The 23570-nt window shown below is 43.1% G+C and overlaps 1 protein-coding gene across 1 annotated transcript; it reads left to right on the top strand.

Moving 5' to 3' along the window:
* Positions 1-2003: 2003 nt before the first annotated feature.
* FGF2 (fibroblast growth factor 2) lies at positions 2004-23552 on the top strand. Its single transcript, XM_053403475.1, has 3 exons — positions 2004-2633; positions 20524-20627; positions 23131-23552. The coding sequence occupies exons 1-3, from the start codon at positions 2447-2449 to the stop codon at positions 23314-23316; spliced, it is 477 nt and encodes a 158-aa protein (XP_053259450.1). The 5' UTR covers positions 2004-2446; the 3' UTR covers positions 23317-23552.
* Positions 23553-23570: the final 18 nt, after the last annotated feature.

Here is a 23570-nt window from a genome sequence, read left to right as displayed (position 1 = left end):
TCTTGGGGCTGTTTTGGCTGAACCCATACCTTTGAGTGCCCATGTGGCATGAATCACTGGTCACTAATTCTGGCTAGTATACCACCTGATGCCTTGGGGGAAAACAGACAGCTGGTCCACTTTTCTGTGGTCTTGCAATATTCAAATTAGACCATTGCAGCATATTGCATATGAGGCTACCTCTCAAAAATGTCAGTTTGTCCAAAATCCTGCTGCTAGGTTGTTAGCTGTAGGTCAGGGTGAGGCCAGCTAAATGACCACCAAGGAATGAATAGCTACATTATATGCTGGTTCATTTCCAAACAGAATTTGAAGTTCTGGTATGCACTCCCTTGTCACGGTTGGACCATTATCTGGTGAAATTTGGATAGGTAGTGTAAAGGTAGTGGATCCTTTCTAACCCAATGATTCCAGCTATCTGAGTGAGATTCCTTTCCCCACTAAGGGAATGTGGGATAGCTAGATCTTGCCCGGGCATGTTTCAGTGTTACTTGAATGTTTATCAACTTGGAATAGACAAAGATTGACTTGGCTGGATCCCCTTTATGGATTTCCCCACTTCTTCATCTCAGGAATTGAAGCAAGGAAGGAAGGGGGGAGGGAAGGAAGGAGCCAGGACATCTATCTAACCATCGGTCACATTTATAAATTGCTTTACAATCCACTGCACTCCAGGCAGTGAGCAATAAAGTTAATAGGCACAATAAAAAACAACAATAATTGACTATAAATATACGGTGATCCAAATAAGAAAATTCAAGCATAAGCAATGCCAGTCCAGTCCTCAGTTCTCCAGCTAGAGAGACAGCCACCAGCTCTCCAATCGATTTAAACAATGCAATGCAAATACTCTTTGAAGTATTGCAGTGGGAGTTGGACAGATGAACTTCCTTGGTAAGGGAATTCCATGCTCATGCAAGAGTTAAAAAGAGTTCAACACACTTCTGAACTTTAATTCTGACTCCTTTATGATGCTGTAAACATGACATTCAGACTGTACAAATATGGGCTTTTCGCAGAGCCATAGCTACGAGGGTGCTAGCCAGCCTTTCGCCATATCCAACACACGCCCACCCTTTTCCCTTTCTTGAATTATCCGCAGGCCTCATTCACTTCGGGCTGTATCACTTGGGAGATTCAGAAAGACTCTTCTTCCCATGCGTTACCATCTTGAGACCCGTGGTTCATACTCCGCTCAGAGCACAAAATGAGCTAGCAATCTATGTTAAGGTTAACAGATGTCCCCGTTTCCCGGGGACAGTCCCCGGATTTACAAATCAGTCCCCATACAAAATCCATTGAAGTTGAAAAGTGTCCCCAGATTCATTGAAAAAGAAATCTGGTAACCTTAATCTATGTGCGCTGCCTTTAGCGCAGAGTGCGATTAGCTCACTTGTTTGAGTCCACTGAGCGATTTGCGCTTTTTTTGCACGCACCTGCTTCCTGCTGGTACGGTGGATCTAGGGAACGGCTGCTGCTGCTTCGCTTTTCGTGTGTGGACAGGAGGGGAGGGAGGTTGGTTGCTGGCTTTCCAGGGCAGGTGGGGTTTTTTTTGTGGTGGTGGAGTGTCCCTTTGGCGCATTCACCTCTACAACCGCTCCGCTGCCTTGCTGCGCGCCTTTTTAGAGCAGCGGCTGCAAAGCTTGGGAAGTGCGCAGCAACTTGTGCCGCTTTGCAACTGTGCAGGCCGGCGCGGCGGGAAAAGGAGAGCGCTGTTGTGTGAGAGCCGAGCAGCACTTGGCCCGGGGTGAAGCGGCGGCTGCTGCATTGTGCAAGCGCTCTTTGGGCAGGCTAGAGTTACACGGAGGGATGCGGAGGAGGGAAGGCGCTCCCCCCTTCCCCATCCCGGCCAGTTTCCAGCAGCAGCAGAATCGACCACCTCCTTCCCCCGTCGCACCGGACGGCAGGCAGAGAACCGGCCCAGCAAAGAGACACGGAGGGGTGGGAGGCCGGAGGAGGGGCAGAGGGGAGGGAACAAACAAGTAAATAATAAGTCCTGGTCGAGGGGCCGCACATTGGCGAGCCCAGAAGCTGCAACAGCGCCTCGCCTGTCTCCTCGCGTCCCTCTCTCTCCGCGCACTGGGCGGCAGCAGCAAGTTTTCAGCCAGAGGACTCCCCGGCGTGCTGGGCCGGAGAGGCTTGGCTGGCTCCTGTGAAAGGTCTCTCGGAGGCGCCAGGCTCGGCGTTGCGCAGCTCCGGCGACGAACTTGCGAGAACTTGGGCAGGGAGCCCCGAGGGAAGGCGGGCGAGCGGGCGTCTTCGCCTCTCCGTCAGCCCCGGCCCTCCCCGCGGAGGTGGCCGTCGGGCGGCCAGGCTGAGCGGGCGAGGGAGAAGCGGCTGCCGGGGCGCGAGGCTGGGGGGACGCGGCCGAGGCGGCCGTCGGCGAGGCGCTCGCGGGAGGGCACCCCGGGGGGAGCCGTCTTCGGCAGCGGCGGGCCCGGCGGGGATGGCTGCGGCGGGCATCACCACGCTCCCCGCGATGCCCGACGACGGCGGCGGAGGCAGTGGCGGCACCTTCGCGCCCGGACACTTTAAGGATCCCAAGCGCCTCTACTGCAAAAACGGCGGCTTCTTCCTGAGGATCAACCCCGACGGCAGAGTGGATGGAGTCCGGGAGAAAAGCGACCCGTACAGTAAGTACCAACCGGCCCGCCGTCTCTGCCCTCAAACCGACGGGACGGGGCCCCGCTGGCCTCATCCTCAGACCCAAACCAGAGTGAGGCGCCTCCATGTTTTAAAACTCCCCGAGGGTCAGTTAATTTAAAGAACATTGGCTGTGGTTTCACGCAGGTGATATCTCCTAAGGTTATCTTTGGGTTTTATGAAGTTTCGAAAAACAAACAAAAACACCACAATAACTGACAAATATTTTTAAAATGCAGTAAAGCAGGGATGGGAGACCTGTGGCAGGCTAGATTTTGGACTCCTAGTTTCCCTCAGCCCCAGCCAGCATGGCCAGTGGTCAGTGGTGTTGGAAGTCAAGTCTCAACAGCACCTGGAGGGTCACAGGTTCCTCACCTCTGGTTTAAAACGAAAGCCATCTCTGGGCAAAAGGCAGATGAGCAGATATAACAAATCTCTAGGTGAAGTCCCATTAAATTCAATGCATCTGGCTCCCAGCTGTGTTTAGGAATGCAGGGAGAACGGGCTGTGGGAACTGTAGCTGGTGGGTAGTGTTTTTTTTCCAAAAATTTAAGCCAATTGTCAGAATAAGATCTATCACTGCTTGCAGCTTTCTACACACACACAACCAACATGCTATGGTTCCCACAGCCAAATACATGATCCCCATCCATAGGAGCTTCCCTGCTCTTACCTAGCACTAACATTGCTTAACATCATCCATCGCCCACTTTCCCCTGATTTCCCTCTAATTGCTGGAAATAATTGCTATGTCCACTGCTTTCAGAAACTTGCGTCCAGCAGAGATGGACTTCCCTGTTGTCTTCACCTTCAGCTGTCGACACCACCTGAGATCTTTCCTACATAACCAGTCCTAGTTTTGAACCAATTTTGTTCTCCATGTTGTGTCATTTCACCTCATCTTTTCACTTGCCCCTGCTTCTATATTTTTATTTTGGCATTGTGTTATGCACACTCCTGTAGCATCTATGTATCTTTTCCCTTTGCCTTTCATGCCATGCACTAAGTCACACTGACTGCAGCTCGGCCCCTTACCTGTCTTCTGAGTGTCTGCAACCCATAATGGGCACCAGTCCTAGGATTCCCAACAATCCCAGACATGCTCCTCAAAGCACAGAATCTCTTTCATCCCAAGGCTTGTATAACTTGCCGCTCCCGCCCTGGCTCCTGATACTTTATTCCATTCCATAAGCATTATTGCAAAGAGACTTGTTGGTCATGGGCACAATTGTTGCTTTGAGAATGAGAGGGTTTTGTTTTAAGCTTATTCAGAAATAAAAGAAACTGGTAAAAAGAGGTGACAAACTCATGAAACTGGGGGAAAGAAGGTTGTACCTAAAAAGAACAGAAAAGAAGAAAGCTAGTTTTTGGATTCTAATGTTTTTGGAATATTAAAATGCTTCCTCCTTTGATTCGTTGGGTGAATTGTAAAATATTTTTTGTTATAACATTGTTCCATGCAGATATAATGTTTTATTTATTAGGTGCACTTGAATTTCAGGGTTATGAATGCCAATTATGAATTGGCATTCATAGTGACAATAAGATTAGTTGAGCAACATCATATGTCCTGTAATGCACTGACAGCAAAATCTGCTTTTAACACAGAATCCTGTAATTTTAGAACTCCCAGTTGTATTGGAATACAGTGATTTTTAATGTTATGGGGATTCCGTCTGCCTCAGTGTTCTCATATTTGCAAATGACTTAATGGTACATTTAACACAGAGTTATTTGGGGATCAATCTAGGTAACACAAGAAGACTTGTGGCATGTAAAATGCGGCATCAATTCTCTTGCTAGTCTGCTTACATTTTATTAGGAATTAGTGTAACTCCTTTTAATGGATTCTTTTGACTTTCTGAATGTGTCAGGAAATGTTGGTAAACTTGCTCCTGTGTTCTTTGCATCCATCTGTCTCAAGAGACAATGGCATGCACCTCTGGGGGTGACAAGCCCCCCCCCCAAATGTTGGTCTCACTGATGTGGTCCAAAAGAAAACCGAGCAATACGTTTGGCACCAGCTTGGCTGCAGGAGCTGCCAGAAGGAGGTGTACAGGGTGCCATCCAACCATCTTAGGGACACCACTCCTGATTTGTGTAGGGTTTACTCCGTAGCCTCTTCTTCTCCCAAAGACATCCCGCAAGGCAGTGGAGGTTTAGATCAGAATCACTTCTGTACAGAATCACAGCTTGTACAGAAGCCACCTTCTTGACCATTGGACCTGCTGTTGGGCTTGTCTGCTTGTTCCACCAGAGCCTGTCTTTGTATGTAGGGGAAGTCCCTAACTCAGCAAGGGTTTGAGTCCCACTGGCTCCCCTCATCTGGTTTAGCCAGCTAGTCAAAGCCATTTCTCAGAGTGTGGTTGCCATTGCATGTTGACAGCTTCTAGGAGCCACAGATGATCTGAGAAGAGTGTGGGGACCAGAGGTGGACAAACAATTACAGAAGGAGCATGACGTGTCCCCCACTAGAGGTACTACTCCTTTCCTAACACCGCATACACTCTGGTGCAGCTCACAAACAATGGCTGTCCCATCCTGCACCTCTCCCTTCTCGCTGCCACCTGATTATTTGTCATCTTGAATAAGGGGTTCAGGATTCTTAGTTGCCTTAAGGGGGTCTATTTGAGTGTAGGGAGACAGTCAGCTGTTATTCCAAGTCTCTCAGTCGGTAGAGCATGAGGCAATTATTCTCAGGGTTGTGAGTTCAAGCTATTTTTGCTGTTGTGCAAATAAGATTCCTGCACTGCACAGAGTTAGACTAGATGACCCTCATGGTCCCACCTTTATGATTCTATTCTAACTTCAGCCTGTCACCTGTCCTGACCTCCCAAGCACTTTAAATCAGAAGCAGAGTAATGTTGGTGGTGGGGGAAATAAACAGCCTTTGAGTGTGTCCAGAAACCAATATAGCCCAAAAATTTGACTGATGTTTATTTAGGACCATGGAAGAAACAGTGAGTAGACACAATCAAAAGGAAGGTCTAAATCTAAGGCAGAGTATTGATCTATCTAATTTTATATTAAGTAGATTAGTACAGCACCGTGTACTCTGAAATTCATAGCCTCTGGAGGTGGTTCCAGGATTAGGAACAAAGGAATGTTGGCAAGGGCTCTTGACTCAGCTAGGCTCTGATTGACAGGGGCCTCTGAGCAGCCAGTCACAGGAGTTGCTTGTGGCCAGGACTGGGGGCATAACTCCGGGGGGGGGGGCTAGAGGAGGAAGCGATCAGAGGGTTAATGGGGAAGAGCTGGGGATACTGTCAGAATATTAGGCAGCAGTCTTTCCTTAGCTTGTGCATTGATACTTGGTGATAAGTACTTGGTGTCGTCAGCTCCTAGGGAATGGAAGGTGGGTGAACAGTTATTACCATCACTGTGGCCACAAACGGCTAATGTGGATTTGGAGGTGTTGGTAGTCAGGTGGGTGAATACTGTATTTCTTGTATTCCATGTGCAAATACTCCTGGGTGTTGCTCTTCTACTACTAATATCACTATATAAGTATAGTTGTAGGGTGCTTCTCTGACAAAAGGTTAAGGTTGGAAAGATCTATGTATCTTTGTGAGTCCTATATGAATTTGCTAGCTTCAGGCTGGGATTCCAAGGAGATCTGGGTGTTAAGTCCTTCAGACATTACACTTGTTGCAGTTTAATTCCTATGAACAGAAATTGTGGTTCTGGAAAGTTTTTTTCTGCTATCAGAAACAAGTCTGGGCAAAGATTCAGCTGATTTAAGCTGAATCTATATTCAACCATACAAAGAAACATTAAAAGTATTAAAATACAGAGCAGTGCTAAAATATTCATGCTGATTACATGCCCTCATATGTGTTAACTTCATTTCCTCACTACATATCCCCCTACACTGGTTACATAAAATGGATTACAGAACAAAGCATAATACTCTACTTACACTGCTCATGTTTATGATAAAGGATAATATTTGTATTTTTGAGCGTGTGGAATATATCATTTATTCATAATCTTTTCACCCCGTTGCAAGGCCTGTAAATATTTATTTGTAATCTTAGATGCATTTAAGCTGTATATCGGAAACAAGTGATCTCTGGGAGATAAGTACTCATTAGTGGATTAGTTCTTAGAAGAGATGTGTTTACAGTAACTTGCATCATTCCAAATTAGTATGTGCTGAAGATTAAAAGCACAGATTGACCTAATCATTCATTCCTTTGTGAGCAAGAGTTTTTCTCAGCACGTTGATATATTACTTTGTCCTCAAAGCTGTTGTTTTTGACCAAAAAGTAGAAACACAGGGTTCTGTGGTACTTGCGCATACGATACAAGAAACACACACAAAAATATTCTAGCCCATACTTAATTCATTCCGGAGGTCCCTTCTTAACCTGAAACTGTTCTTAACCTGAAGCACCACTGGGTGCTAATGAAGCTAATGGGGCCTCCTGCTGCTGCTGCTGCGCCGCCGGAGCACGATTTCTGTTCTCATCCTGAAGCAAAGTTCTTAACCCGAGATACTATTTCTGGGTTAGCGGGGTCTGTAACCTGAAGCGTATATAACCTGAAGCGTATGTAACCCGAGGTACCACTTAGAAGTGTTCTAAAGCAGGTGAGGGTAGCTGATGGGTCCCAAACCCTCAGTGAGTTCGGGACTTCCCCTGCATGTGAAGACAGCTGATTGAGTGGATGAGACCAATAGTGGGTCCAGCGGTCAAGAAGGTGGTTTCTGCATGTGCATCATGAGTGGGTGGGTGGGAATGGGGCTCATCAACCTGGGAAGGTAGCCCATCTAGGAGAAGGAAAACTCTGATCCTAAACCTCCGCTGCCTTGCGGGATATCTTTGTGAGAAGAAAAGGCTAAGGAGCAAACCATACACACATCCAGAGTGGAGTCCCTAAGACAGTTGGATGGTGCCTTGTGCGTCTCTTTCTGGCAGTCCTTGCAGCCAAGCTGGTGTCAAACATATTGCTCTGCTTTCCTTTGGACCACATCAGCAAGGCCGAGAATGAGGTCTTGTCATCTGGGCAACCCGGTACCTCCATATCCACAGCCCAGGCTCGTGCCCCAGGGAAGTTGCTTCGGTGCTGCTGACACAGCGGTTTGACTTCACCCCCGGAGGTGCACTCCACTGTCTCTCAAGACAGACAGATACCAGCAGCGTGTATGTCCCTTAAATGAAATGGTTTGTATTAATATCCAATTAAAATATATTTGAGAGTGCTTTTTTAAATAACACAAACAAAACTAATAATGCGGAACGGTCAATGAACCTTGATTTGAGGCTGACAGTAAACATTGTGGTTTTTCATATATGACAGATTACTTGCACTCAGCAACAATAGATCATATTTGGAATTCAACTTTCCTGCATGGACCTTTTTTCTGGACTTGGACTAGTGCGCCCCATTTATTTATGCCATTTATTTACCACTTTTCATTTAAAATTGCAACATAGTTCAGAAATAAAAATTACAATGCAAAAAATTAATAGAAGAAAATACATTAACATCATAGAGGCTTCACGCTCACAAACATGGCTTGATTCCTGGGTTCAGCAACTGGATCCATTTACATGATGCTTGTTTATGGATTAGGGTCCCATGCAGTGTTGAACATATGGTTGGTGCTGTCCGGTTTGACAGTGCTGATTACCTGCTCAGGAAAGGATGTCTTTTTTCTTAAGGAAAAGTTAGGTAACCAAAAGTTAGGTAATTCTGCTTCATACATTCTTCTCAGAGGCCTTTTTTCTGGAGAAAAGCCTGCTACTCTAACCAGGTTGGTTCGTTGACTTCATTATCAAGCTATTTGGTTGCACCTAAACTGGGGTCATGATTTCTTTTGGTCCCACTTCCTTCCTATTCTATCCCTTCCTTACAATCTTTTTTTTTCTTTCTGCTGAGGGCCCATGGCTAAAGGTTAACGATCATTCACATTTTCTATGCTGTAATAGTACTCTTCCTCAGTATTCTGTACTCTGCTTTCTCAAGTGAATGGTGCATGGCTATCTAGGTCAGGGCTAGCCAATGTGGTGCCCTCCAGATGTTGTTGGACTACAGCTCCCATCATCCCTAGGCACTGCCTGTGTCATCTGGGGATGATGGGAGCTATAGTCTAACAATATCTCAAGGGAACCACGCTGGCCACTTTTAGGCTTCCATATTGTCTCTTCCACCTTTGGCTTTCTAACGCTTAACATTTGCAGCCAGAAACCTTACCAAGTGATGAATAAAAAAAACCTCCTTTTCTCTCTCATCCTGCACCTTCAAATTCCTATTCTTTCTCTCACTAAAAACCGTCCTGTTTTCTCACCATTCTTAGTGCTGAATCATGTTCTGTTGGAATAATTTCCTTTCCTTTTGCTAATTTTCGCTCCGTCTTCTGTCCTGTCTCATTTTAAATTGCCTTTTTCATGGTCCACCTTGCCTTCTTTCATTTATTCCCACCCCATTTTTGTAAAAATAAGAAGACGCTAGAAGTTACTCTTTCTCTCCAGCTACCATCTCCTTTCTACCTCAATTTTTTTTCACCTCAATTAACCCTTTTTACAATTCTTGTCATTTTTTCCCCAGTCCTTGTAAGATTCCCAGGAAAATGTCATCCTTAGTTGCTTGCTTGATGTTACACAGCAGATGCCTCTTTCTCTCTCTTTTTAAAGGAAAGCAATTGTGGTAGGCTGCCAGTTTGACTGGAAGAATGAATAGTGAGGCAGAAAGACTGCTTAACCTGTTCTCCTCTGATCATTTTTTTCCACTAAGGCTCCCTGCTCTCCTGCTGTCCCTTGGAAGCAAAAAGGTGATTGTGTACCAAACAAAAGTGCAGTTATTCATGGGATCCTAAATTTGGTTCCTGGTTGAAGTTTAGTGCTGCTGCAGCTGCTGCAAGGACAAAAAAAAATGAACAAATCAAGGCATCCTGCTCTTCATCTGCTAAGGGAATCTTAAGCATTGTTATGCCTTCTATAAAGCCTACCTTGTTTTAGTGGACTTTGATGTGAATAACCAAACGAAATCAGAACTCACTTTTGGTTAGTAAGCATGCAATCACAGAATGAAAAACAACACTTTTTTAAAAGGAATAGCAGTTCTGTTTGGCTCAATGCAATCTCATGACTTCTTGATGAAAAAAATAATAGATCACCTTGTTTAATCTCACTTATGGATCTGTGGGTGTCATCTTCAGGTATGTTTTCATTAAGGTGCTGCGCTGTGTTCATTAATAATAATACTGCTGTAACCTATGTAAAGTAGGGCATCAGTTCCGAGTTTCTCAACTTGCTATTTATTACATATATATTTAGATAATGTATGCCCCACATTTCTTGCTTCGAAAGAGAAAGTGGCTTGCATCCTTACAATGAAGTGCAGTGGTCAAGTCACCTCTGTCTCTGATTGTAGAGAAGTATAACCTCCAAATTATGTGGCTTCTGGGACATCCTCCTAGGGGCCATTGAATCACTTGCAATCTCATGACTAAGTTCCGTTACACCAGATTCAGTGTCTTAGTACAGTGGTACCTCTGGTTGCGAACAGGATCCATTCTGGAGGCCCGTTCACAACATAAAAAGCCCGCAACCTGAAGCGCCGTATCTGTGCAGGCGCATGGTGCAATTTGGCGCTTGTGCGCATGCGTTAGCGGCGAAACCCGGAAGTAACCCTTTCAGGTACTTCCAGGTTGCCGTGGGACACAACCTGAAAAAACGTAACATGAAGCAAACATAACATGATGTATGACTGTAAATCATTTTTAAAGTGTCCTCCTTTTTTGCTTTTAGGCAACCTAAGCTTTCGTCAATCGAAGATACCATCATCAGTTTTATTTAACTTGCATTCTCTTTTCTGTATCAGTTTTGTGTAAATGTTCTAGTCACACCTAACTTGCTTTACTGTTTTTCCAGAGCCTTAGGCCTAACTAAACAATATTGGGCTGTATCCAGCATTTGCTGTCTGCTAATGCAAGGTCTCTTCTGCTAGCAGATGAATGAGTTTTAGTGTTGTACAACAGAGGAATCTAACACAGTAGTTGCATTAGCAGAAACTCGTGCAACACCTTGCACAGTCTGTTGCACAACAAAGTTAGCAGCAACCTGCTTCTGCGCTCTCTTTTGCAATAACATTCCACTGGTGCAAAGCTAGTGGAGCAAGTATGCTGCTGAGTGACTTTAATTAAGCACTATGCTGGATACAACCCACAAATTTAAGCAAAGCCCACAAATTAGAATTGGGGCACTACTGAATCCTTATGAAGATGAATGAGGCAGTGGGAATGATTTAGAGCACATTAGGCGTCTGGGGGAAAGGGGTACTAAGTCTTCCCCCTGCCCCCACCCGCAAATCACCCCTCTCTGTTTTCTCTCATTGGACTGCTGGGGTTATCTGTGTCCCTCCTTCATTGGAAATTAAGCAGCCTGGTGTGGGAGTGTGATCCTTGATCATAAAAATTGTGCAGTGAGAAAGGGTTATAAGCCCCTCTCCATTGCTTCTATGAGCAAGTTTGCAGTCTCTTGCATCTGCAGTACAGGGGTTTTCTTTTTAAGAACGTTAAGAGATTTGTGATTTATCTCATGGGTAACACGTAGATTGGCTTTTTAGTCTCTCAGGTTATATAACAGAATCATAGTCTTATCCTTTCCCTTGAAACATGTTAGGAGGCTGTGGCTGGTTGAGAATGTGATAGCTGGTTGCTGGAGTTGGTTGCTGGAAGCATGCTGATGCTCCAACTTTTCTGGTGACTTCTTGCTGCTTTGTTGTATTTATTTTTTTAAAAGGTAAAGGACCCCTGACTGTTAAGTCCAGTCACAAATGACTCTGGGGTTGCGGCACTCATCCCGATTTACTGGTCGAGGGAACCGACGTTTGTCCGCAGACAGTTTTTCCGGGTCATGTGGTCAGCATGACTAAGCCGCTTCTGGCGAAACCAGAGCAGCGCACGGAAACGCCATTTACCTTCCCGCTGGAGCGGTACCTATTTATCTACTTGCACTTTGACGTGCTTTCGAACTGCTAGGTTGGCAGGAGCTGGGACCGAACAACAGGAGCTCACCCTGTTGTGGGGATTCGAACTGCTGACCTTCCGATCAGCAAACCCAAACGGCTCAGTGGTTTAGACCACAGCACCACCCGCATCCCTGTATTGATTTAGGAACCTGTAAATGGCTTTGGAGACTCTCCCTGCCCCTCTCCCTGCAGTCTCTTAACTTTTAGCCAATGGCAAGCTGTTGATAGTGCCCTATTTGTGTTACGTTTGAACAGGGAAATAGATGCTGACAGGCTAAACGACTTATGCTGCTTATAAGTTAGGGTTCTTCCTAAGTTTTCTGAGATCAGAAAGCTATATTCTGTTCGTCCGAAATTTATATCACTTACTTATTTCTGGTTCCTGTGTGTCCATTTTTTAGGCCTCGTGACAGGTTACAACTTTGCAACTGTAAATTTGTAAACTATATTTTTAAGAACATGAGAGGAGCCTGCTGGAGGCCAGTGGCACATCTAGTCAAGCATCCTCTTCTCATGGCGACCATCTTTTTTATGTGTGTGTGCCTAACATGTAAGGCTGAATCGCATATCTATATGTCATCATTAAATCTTCTCCTATAATTTCTCTGTTCTTCTGATTGTTCCGAGAGCTTGTAAAATTCTCTATCAAAGGAATGGAACAGCAAAGCAACTTCTGCAGGTATAGATGGCCTTTGTGCTACTTTTCCCCATCATTTTTAAAGGTCTGATTTTGACTTGTTCTGGGAACATTTCAAGTAGGGAACCCAATTGCCACACCTTAGATTCACCATTACCCTTCTGGTAAGCATCATGTTAGCAGGATGTTTATATTTTAAATATATATTTTTTTTAAATTCTGCTAAAATGCGCTTTTTTTCTCTTTAAACATGATTAAAGTAGTCATACAATGGTAGTTCTTAAACAAACAACCAAAAAAGCATTAGCACAAATGAAGCAATTGATATTTTTTTAAAAAACCCAACATGTTGAAATGATGTGATTTGACTGCTAGTCTCTTACTTATCCACAGGACCGTCTTTACCTGGGGGTGCAAGGGGTGTGGGGCACCTGGGCGCTAAATTCTGGGGACACGCCAGGTGCCCGCCGCTGAAGCTGCATAAGCTCTTAACTATCTACCTGTTATGAAATAATAAATAATTTTGATCAAGCTGACATTCAAAGCCGGCCGCTGCTGCCGCCTCCACCCTGGCCGCTTTCTCCTCCCCAGAGTCCCGCTCTGCATGGAGAGGTGTTGCTCTCTTGCCCCCTGTCAGTGTGGCTGCTGTGTCCTTCCTCCTCCTGGGGAGCTTTTAAAAGCACCTGGATGTGAAGCTGTGCCCCTTTGCGGAGCTCGGATCCCTGGTTCTTGAGGGGCGACAGCAGCAAGACTCAGAAGAGCAGGACGCCACTGCCATGGCCTCGCCTGCAACGGCGGAGAAGTATATCTTGGGTGTAGACATGGGCAGCACTAAATTTGGGGGCGCTGGGCGGATCTTTGCACCCTGGTGGGGCATATGCTAAAGACGGCCCTGCTTATCAATGTGGCTGTATTACAGCCACCAGTATGAACAGAACATAAAAGGTAAAGGGACCCCTGATCATTAGGTCCAGTCGTGGCTGACTCTGGGGTTGCGATGCTCATCTCGCTTTATTGGCCGAGGGAGCCGGCGTACAGCATGACTAAGTCGCTTCTGGCGAACCAGAGCAGCACACGGAAACGCCGTTTACCTTCCCGCTGGAGCGACGCCTATTTATCTTCTTGCACTTTGACATGCTTTCGAACTGCTAGGTTGGCAGGAGCAGGGACAGAGGAATGGGAGCTCACCCCGTCGCGGGGATTCGAACTGCCGACCTTCTGATCGGCAAGTCCTAGGCTCTGTGGTTTAACCCACAGCGCCACCCGTGTCCCTTATTAACAGAACATAGCAGGATGCATATGTAAAAAAATGCTGTCGCTGCTGAAGTGTAGAAAGTCATCTGCTGTCACTTATAGTGGGAGAGCAACGACTGGGTTGCGTTAAAAGCTCCGTCTGGAAGCACTACATAGACTATGGTTGGCGAGCACTTTTGCCTATTTGTGTATGTTTATATTGTGTGAAGTGTCTTTTCCAGTATAATCCTATGCATGTCTATTTGGAGGTGAGTCCCATTGAGTTCGGTTCCAACTTTTACGTCTTTTAGCATCCTTCCCTGAGTATATTAGTTCTTGGAGGTACGTTTAGCTGCTTTCTAGTACCAGGCAAAGAAGACTCCCAATTAATTGTTCCTGGGCTCTTTAGTTGAATGTGCAGGAGCAAGATTTAACTTATATGCATCTGGCCCAGTTACTTAACCACAGTGTATGTCACGCAGGGGCCTCATGAAAGGATTTTCCTTAGAGGGCCTCTGCAAATATGTTGGAGATGGGCCTCGAACTCTTGGCTTGGAACTGCCTTTTCCGTAGCAGAGATGGTAGTAATGGTAGTCATTGATCCAGGGACGTGCAGCCTGGGTTTTTTCAGTGAGTACACAAACTCCCTTCTTGTAAACTGAAGTGTTTTGCTGATTATTTTGTCAGTTGATGTAAATTAGTTGCACGCTAGAGAGATGGTAAAAGTTCAGATGGTGTGTATGATTTTTCTTCACCTTCTTTCCTCTCCTTGTAAGATTCAAACCCTTTTTATTTGCTTTCTCACATTATCTGGATTTTGATTTGTTGTGTATAATAATCTCTTATTTGATAATCAAATATTTGGGAGGGAAGATTATCACAGAAGTTACTAAAAAAAAAAGACGAGGGATGGGGAAGCAGGGAGACAGCTAGGCTTGACAATATTAAGTGCTAATCATGGGATTAAAACTGTCTTAAAAAGGACTAAGCTTTTGTAACGGCTTATATAAAAATATTTTAACTGTGTGGGGTTTGGGTGGGAGAATGAACAACTAGCTGTACAGGGATTGTGTTTATATTGGACTCCAGTTTATATTGCTGTGATTCTGATGTTCTGATACGGCCTCGGGGGCAGTTTCCCATTTGTGAGGTGCAGGTGTATCCCTTACTATTAGCATTCAGAAAGAACCTAAAAACATTCCTGTTTACCATTTGGTGGCTGAAATATATGGTTACTGGCAACCAAGAAATTATTTTACAGAAGTTTAAAATATGCTTTCTTTTATTTTAATTATATTTTAAAACTATTTTATATGCCTTCTTTGGTGGGGAAGGGCAAGATATACATTGGAATAAATAAATAACTGTGCTTATCAAAATGAGAAATCCATCACGGAAACATAGCTGTGGCTAAGGATGCTGGTAGTGATTTGAATCTCGCTGTGTAATCTTGTGCATGTCTACTCAGAAGTAAGTCTCATTTAATTCATTGCAGCCTTAGGTGCCTGTCCTCCTTATGTGCCACAATATGCACTGGGTTTTGAAGGACAGAACTAGCAAAACTGAATGAAAAGAGAAGGATTCCTAGGGAGGCATATATGAGTGCCATTAAAAACAATGTATAAGTTGTTCGTGTTTAATTCCTCGCCTCTGGAAGTAGGAGTTGTATGGAAACTTATTCTCAGTATAAATGTCACAGGCATTTTGGTTCTCAGCCCAGAGACAGTTTTCAGTGCCACCACCTTAAACATTATTCATAAACCAGGTGCTTTGGAAACAATATGTACTGATTGCTTTTACCAGATTTACAAAGCAATCCCATGCATGTTTGTTTTCATGTGCCATTGTGTTTGATAAGGCTTACTTCCAGGAAAAAGTATGCACCCAATCCCATATGTTATACCCATTTACCTGGGAATAAGCTCCATTAAACTCAGTGGGACTTACTTCTGAGTAGATAGGTGTAGAATTGTGCTATAAGGCCAAAGTCCTCCACACACTTACTAAAGAGTAAGCCTCTTTCTATAAAATGGAATTCATTTATAACTGAACATTCATTGGATTGTGGTGTTAGAACCATTACAGAAATAACCAGTATGCAATTCAGTGTGTTTTTATACATAGAAAGGTTATTAAAGGCACTACAAAACCACTATTAAAATGACTGGCTTCTTCACAAAATTTCTTAACAACTACATAGGCCTGTTGGCAATATATGTATATCTATATCTTTAAGAGTCACCTAAAATGTGAAAAGCAAAGATCACTTCTGAATCTCTGTTGAAAATATGTTCCACAGCATGAAACAAAGCACCCAACTTCTGGTTGAGGCCAGTCAGGCCTCTGAAACACGGGAGACAACTAACTTGTTGCCTCTGTAACACGGCCTCTATAACATGGGGGACAACTTGTTGCAGCTAAGTTGTAAATACTTTTAGAAGAAATAGTTACACTAAAGCATAAATGCATTTGTTACATGCATTATGTCATTTGTACTAGCCAGAAGAAGTGTTTCCCACTATTATGTAATGCATAAAAATTAAAGCTGGCATTGAGCAGAAAATAACCACAACTGAACAGCTCCCATTCTTCATTCAGAAGCTTGTTCTATATTAAGCAGCACTGGTCCTTTGCAGGATATGCCAGCTAATCCCAAATTATCTGCTAGCATTCCCCTGAAATGAGGCCTTTCACAGAAATTCTGTTGCATAATGCAAGTACAAAGTCTGTTGCACCTGTATCCTTGTACATCTTTTTTGTATATAGAAAAACATGGACAATAGAAGGGTTTTATAACTTGGAAAGCTGATGCAAAATCAAGTAACTTCAGGTTTCCTTTAATTTAAGAGAGACAGCATTCATCTTTCAAGTAAAGACGTACTGAAGTAAATACAGTACATAGTATAGTCACACTCCTTCTGAGTGATTCCTTCATAGTTTGAATGTAAAACATGCATCCAAGTACCTATAGCTGTTCAGTCACCAAGTGAGCAGTAGCCCAATATGCCCATATTTAAGGGCATTGGGGCACTTACTGTGGGAGGCCTTTTCTGCAATTCACCCAGATGAAGCTGCTGATGTGCACATTGGTCCATCTAGTCTTGTCTACACCAACTGGGATTGACCCAAAGCAAGTGCTCTACCACTACAGCCCATCCACCTCAACCATCCAATTCTCTATTTCCACAGAATATTTATGATGTCCCCCTTTCTCCCCTTTCACTTCTTATGTCCCTGCCACATCTGCTTCAAAGTCGTTCTAATCTTTGGCTCATTAATATAACATGTTCTGCTTTGTTCTAATACAGGCTTCCTCAACCTCGGCCCTCCAGATGTTTCGAGACTACAATTCCTATCATCCCTGACCACTGGTCCTACTAGCTAGGAATCATGGGAGTTGTAGGCTAAAAACATCTGGAGGGCCGAGGCTGAGGAAGCCTGGTCTAATATATGCTAGAGCCCTAGCTCAACAAAACACTTAGTGCCAATGGTGACTTAGTTTAACCTTCATTAGTTAGAGAAACCACGTGCCATCTTACAGACTAGCAAGCAAGCTGTGGCTTGTTTCTCCAAAGCTTGGGAGAAAGTTTTTCAGCTGCTTTTGCCTTCTGCTCTTGTCCCATGGAATGGGGTGGTCAAACAAAGAATGATTAAGCAAGGTTGCTGGGTTCAAACAGAACACCAAGTTCTAGTTACACTTAGTATCAGCCATGGTTTGTAAACCAACAAGAAATTCATGGCTTCATTGTTTGGTGGGAGGAAACCAACTATGGTTAGTAAGCTAGGCTGGGTTTGCACATTCAAACTAATAATAGTTTGTGATCTTTGCATGAAGGGTGGTATATAAATTTAATAAATAATAAGAAGTTAAGTTGAACAAAGCATGCCTTAGTTTTATGTGTGAACAGTCCTCTTGTTATACTCTCACCTGATAATTAGTAGCTTTCGTTGACAGTCTATTTATTCTCATTATAATACATTATAATGCTGGCCTATACTTCCATTTGGAATTCAGACTGTATGTATGTTAAGAATGCTCTACAAAAGTGAGACTCTGGGAAGTGGGTATGAAAGTATGGTTTTATTCTCCAGTGGACATTTTTAGATTGGCCAGGACAAACTTAAAAGCAAACCACTTTAAACCATGTTGAAAGTTATCTCATACTTTGAGGCGTTCAATATATCCATTTGGATAATACATCTAGTCAGCATATGAGCAGAAGGGATTCATGCCATAAGACTCTGAGAATTTTAAAGAAGGCAGAAAGGAAGAAAATATAGGCCAAATATAATATTTCCCCCAGTTAAGTGTAAAAATATTGCTTCTGACTCTTCGGAATAAAGTTGGTCATCACACTTCTGTAGAATGTTGTTTGCAGAATACAGGGCATCGTTTTAACTTCTTAGCAAAGGTAGAAGTTAGAGTTTCACCTTTTTCTCTCCACTGTTTAAATAGCTTGCTTTTTCAATTGGTCATGTATTTGTTTTTCCTCTGAAAAATTTGGCAACTACATGGTACTGTTTATGCTGGCAGTAAACAAATAGCTATAATTCTTTCACATTGTCAAAAGTAATGGTTTTTTGAGTTAAACAGTTAATACAAACTTGAGTTTCAAAATATTATCTTATGTATTGAATGGGTTTCGGTTTCCAAACTCAAGACCTGCTTTTTGGTTCTACGACTTAATACCATCTCTGCAAGTAACTTCATCTGAGGATGCAGTGGAATTTTAATTGGCAAGTCTTATGTTTCATAATATTGAGATTTGGTTGTCTCTCAATAGTGCTGTTTAGTTGAAGAGGATGCAACACACCTTACCAAAGTCATATCCCATTAGCCAAGTAACAGTGTTATTTAATCCACACACAGTTTATCATATATGACTAGCCCATTTAAGTTAGTATCATCTTAATTGTCCAAGAAGGCACTGATACTGTGTCTTCACATCTTTGTTGGTAAGTGGTTTTTTCAGAGCATCATGAATCTCTGGAGGGGTGGATGAGCACCATTTCCTCCCTACCCTCAGAGCCCAAGCATGTACAGCAGCAGAATGTGTTGGGGTAAGATCAGGGGAGGGCAATATGTTCTACGTCCTCCTGAAACCCCCCTATGTCCAGGCTAGGACTGATACACGTACACCCCTTCCCTTTAAATAGATATAAGGAAGTGTCAGGACTTATCCAGAAGAAAATTTTCCCATTCCCTCCTCCATCACAATTTTATTGATAGGGCAAAGGTTTTCAGTTTGGTATTAAAGATGCATCTATGCCTTCATTGCATCCTTACTTTATATAAGGTATAAAGTGCAATTAATTCCCAAACCAGTATCCATGGGGCAAACAATACATTAAACACAGATGGGTATAACAAAGAACAGATGGTTTTGTTTGCTAAGGGGGGGGGGGGGACAGCCTGGGGAAGCTGCAGTGCTAAACAGAAAATAGTGCTTGTCCATTGACTATTGCCCAAATCAAAATCATATTCCCACTGCAGTGGGAAAAGATGCAGGTACACTTACCTAACTATAGTTTACTCCTTGGTAAAGTGCACTGCATCTTCAATTTTGTCAGTAGCAAAGATTGCATTTCAAATTTCTGGAGCGCATTCAGTTTAAGTAGCATAAACAAATATCTTATGTCCAGTAAATTTTGGTACAGTTCTTAAGATCAAATTTATTATAATGGTCTGGAAGCAGTTTATATGAATCACTTTTAAGAGCCTGTTTATGACTAAACAAGCTTTGGTAGTACATGGAAAAAATTGGAAAATGGGCTATAAAGATATTTCAGAGTAGTGTTTCTGTTTTAAGTGATATACAGTCATAAGAGGGTTTCTTTCCTTGCTTCGGTTAAGTGTCCTTAGCAATTCAAACATTGGTGCAATGAAGTAGATTAGTTTTGAGTTTTGTTTTCCAGGATAAATGATTAGGAACTTCTCCATCAAGTATTGGCAGGTTTTGAAAAGCATACAGAAAAAAATACATTAAACTAATTTGGGAGGAAAATGCAGAGAGACAGGAATCATTTATCTAATGCTTTTTGTTTGCTGTATGATTATGTTTATTTATTTCATAAAATTCTCAAGCAGCTTGATTGCATATAACCTCATAGTAGTTTACGAAAAAATAAAGCAATAAAATTATCACTTAGAAGGATTAACAATAATAATTTAAGACATTTGAAAAGTTGAAATAACAGCAGTAGACTGAAAGCAGATCAAAACTCACATCAACTTTCTTAAACATTTGAATAGGCTTGTCTAAACAAAAATGTTTTTAGCAGGCGTTGAAAAATGTACAGTGAAAGCTGCCTGTCTAGTATCAATAGGCAAGGAGTGTAGGTGATGCCACACTAAAATATCAAACTCTGACTGAAATCACCTACAGGCAGTTCCCCACTCCTGCGTGTTCGAAGCTCACATGGCCGCGCACAAGCATGCCGTTTTTAGCGCCAAAAGGGGATGGAGCGGGGACAGGGCAAGAATGGGGTGGGGAGGAACAGGGGGATCCCCACTTGCGTGCATCCTGGTGATGTGTGCAGCAGCCGGGAACAGAACCCCCACATAAGTAGTGATTCTCCTGTACTTATTGTAGACAGATTACATCCTGGTGCCATTTTGAACTGTCTTGGAGGTAAAATGTAAATGCCCTGCATATTTGTGTTAGGTCAACACTTGGTACAAATTAGTATGAATCGTGTTACAGTTACTAAGTTTGCAGTTTTGAAGTTCCAAATATGAAGGAAGCTTTTAATATTTGATGCATTACGGTATTTTAATATTGTGTTGGAAGCCGCCCAGAGTGGCTAGGGAAGCCCAGCCAGATGGGCGGGGTATAAATAATAAATTATTACTATTATTATTAATTATTATTATTATTATTATTATTATTATTATTATTACCTCTGAATTCTATAGTGCAATAGGTAGGGTCCCATGGTTGGGGTTATTCAAAGCCGTTGCAGTTGCCCTTGAGAGTGACCCATGGATGACAGCTCACACTTTGAACATTGACATTGTCTTTCTTCCTATCCAGTCAAATTGCTGCTTCAGGCAGAAGAGAGAGGAGTCGTGTCAATCAAAGGTGTGTGTGCAAACCGTTTCCTTTCTATGAATGAAGATGGCCGGTTGTTAGCACTGGTAAGCAAATGCTATTGTTTCTTTCTCCCTCTCGTATTAGGGTGGAGCTAGATGTCATGGAATGCCTTTAATGCTTTTTAAAGATCCTCAGAATTTGGTGCAGTTATAGGAGAACACAGCTCCACCTGTAGGCATTAATTAATACCTTTCTTGGACTTCCACTGTGGTACAGTGGAACCTCAACTTTTGAACGTAATCTGTTCCGGAAGACCATTCGGCTTCTGAAACGTTTGAAAACTGAGGATCAATGGGCTGCAAAGTAAATGGGGAAAAAATGAAAAACATGCCTCGGAAGCCATTCATGTTCAAAAACCAGAGAACTTACTTCCGGGTTTTCAGCGTTCAGGAGCCGAAACGTTTGAGAACGGAGGCGTTTGAGTTCCAAAGTTTGACTGTGCTTCCATTTTGGGGCTATCTTCGATGGCCGGGGTTAAGCAATATTTTCTTTAAGTATATTTTAGCATTTACATTACCATTGGGTTAGTAATGGAAGTCAGTAAGTAAAAATATGGTAGTAAATACACTGGCGGAATCCAGAGATAATTGTGCTTAAATCTAATCGAAATCAGTAATGTGCATTTTTCAGTCCCTTTCGTATTAGGAATTTTTCAGTTTGCATCAAAAAAATTCTGGTGCCCTCGAGGATAATCTGATTTAGCATGCTTATTTCCCTTGTTTTGAGGAAACAAAGTTAAAAATTTGAAACTGCAAAGCTTGCCTAATAATGTATTTGCATCCCTTCATTATTATTAATGAATTTATTGACACTTTTTGTGGAAAAAATAAAGCCCTGGAAATTTTTTCCACCCCACATCCCTGATTGAAATGGGCAAATTGTAGTTTGTGCCCAATTAATTTCAATGGGACTGACAGCACAACAGTATACATGTCCACTCAGAAGTATTTCCCATTACCTTTGCATGTAATACTAATCCAGGATATGCAGAAGGGGTGTGCATTTGCGGACAGCCCTATTCATAAAACAAACCAGGATTCAACACTTACCATAGTTTCCTGTTACATGCAAACCAGAAAGGAATGTTAACGGCTTCAAAACCAGCCAGGATATTAAGCCAGTTTAAACCATGGCTTCGTATCCTGGTCTGTTTTGAAGCTTCAGGTTTGCATATTATGGAGTGCTAAATCCTGGCTTGTTTAGTTGCTTGTGTGAAGAGACTAGAGGAGCGCTTCTTAGGGGCACACAGTGCGTATCTGTGAACCATCCTAAGATCTACAGATGAAGGGCAGTAAACAAAATTAAATTAAATAAATAAATATCCTGTCTTATTGAACTAGGATTTTTGGCTTGGCATTCTATGTAAATGCAGCCACTGATTTCAGTGGAATTTACACTTAAGGAAGTTTATTTAAGTTTGCAGACTCACTTACCTTATCTCTATTAAGGGTGGACGCTTAATGTGCATAAAAAAGACTCTCCTCCCTGGAAGAGAGGGGAGTGGTGGGCGGGAGCCCGAGCTCCGCCCCTGGCCGGGGGCCTTAGCCCCCGCCCCTCCCCACCTGGCCCCCGCCCACCGGAGGCAGCCAACCAGGTGTCTCCGGGGGGCGTGTTTAGCAGCTTAATGCTGCGGCTCCAGCTCCGCCTCCTCCTCAGTCGTCGTCGTCCCGCAGCGAGTCACCCACCCTCCACTCCCATTTAGCTCAGGGTCTAGGTTTTTTGGCCTTGCTATGGACCTTAGGTTGGTCGCCCTGGTTGTCTGGGGGGCCTGGTAGGAATTTTTCCATTTGGCATTAGGCTTTTTGGTTTTTTCGCCTACCTCGTAGCAATCGTCACAACTTTTGTGGTATTGGTGGGTAGGTTAGGCATTGGATTCATGTGTGTCAAGGGCTAGGTGTGGCCATCGCCTATGCTATCTACCGTGGGTTATTCCGTTAAAGGAATCTGGCGGTCGTGTATTCCGTCCGATGCCTGCTTGGCGGGAGGCCATGGCACGACCCTCGGTGACATCAGGGGTGAGCCTATAGTTGGATTAGCATCAACAGGCTCCACCTACTGTTGAATAAACCCACCTCCTATAGTCATCCAATGCCTAAGCCAATACCTTTTCACTGCTGTAATCAATAAAGTTGTGGCCTTTTCTTGCCCATTAACCTTATATCACGTGTCCTTGTGTGTTTATTTCACATAGCGGGGGTCGGGCCCTCGATCCACAACTAAATATTTTCCATTCCTTATTACATAACGCAGTGTTGACCTTTGATCAGGAAATTAGACAGCTAGTTTACAAAAAGTTGTTGTGTTAAATCTTTTTGTAAACTAGCTCTCTAATTTGGAAGTAGTATTTGGAAGTTTTCATTTATGTGGATGTGGGAGCGTGTTACCAATGGGAGCTTCAAAGATAAAATAAAATAGTGTTCTGATTGTATATGCGTATTATCCTTTTGCTAAATGGGTGTGAACACGGATCAAGTCTTAAATACTTCTGATTAGACTATTTCGTGACAGTAGCAGACTATGAATAACGTTTTCTTCCTTCATTTTCAGAAATACATAACAGATGAATGCTTCTTTTTTGAACGCTTGGAATCTAATAACTACAATACATATCGATCTCGTAAACATAGTGATTGGTATGTCGCACTGAAACGAACTGGGCAGTACAAACTCGGACCAAAAACTGGACGAGGACAGAAAGCTATCCTTTTCCTTCCGATGTCTGCCAAGAGTTGATTTTAGTGGCAGAGTCTATAAAATATACTACAGCAGTGGTAAACTTCCGCTTTGCCACAAGACAGAAAAATGTGACCAAATATTTGCCAGGACTTGCAGATTGATTGTAGAACTGTGTATGTTTTAAGCCTTCTAACTTTTAATTCCTGGAACCATATATGCGTGTATGTGAATGTGTCAGGCTAGAACACCAATGCACCAACTGAATATTACGTTTGTTTCCAACTTGATGGTTTGGGGGTAGAGTTAAAAAA

Source organism: Podarcis raffonei, chromosome 9 (genome assembly GCF_027172205.1).
Source record: "Podarcis raffonei isolate rPodRaf1 chromosome 9, rPodRaf1.pri, whole genome shotgun sequence".
In the NCBI taxonomy this organism is placed as follows: domain Eukaryota; kingdom Metazoa; phylum Chordata; class Lepidosauria; order Squamata; family Lacertidae; genus Podarcis; species Podarcis raffonei.
This window is presented reverse-complemented; position numbering and strand designations above follow the sequence as displayed.

What these genes read in the sequence shown, in the direction of transcription:
- FGF2 (XM_053403475.1), top strand. Translation starts at nt 2,447, where the DNA reads ATGGCTGCGGCGGGCATCACCACGCTCCCCGCGATGCCCGACGACGGC. An exon ending in GGAGAAAAGCGACCCGTACA is followed by an intron (nt 2,634 to 20,523) that starts GTAAGTACCAAC and finishes CTTCCTATCCAG; the next exon opens with TCAAATTGCTGCTTCAGGCA. An exon ending in ATGGCCGGTTGTTAGCACTG is followed by an intron (nt 20,628 to 23,130) that starts GTAAGCAAATGC and finishes CTTCATTTTCAG; the next exon opens with AAATACATAACAGATGAATG.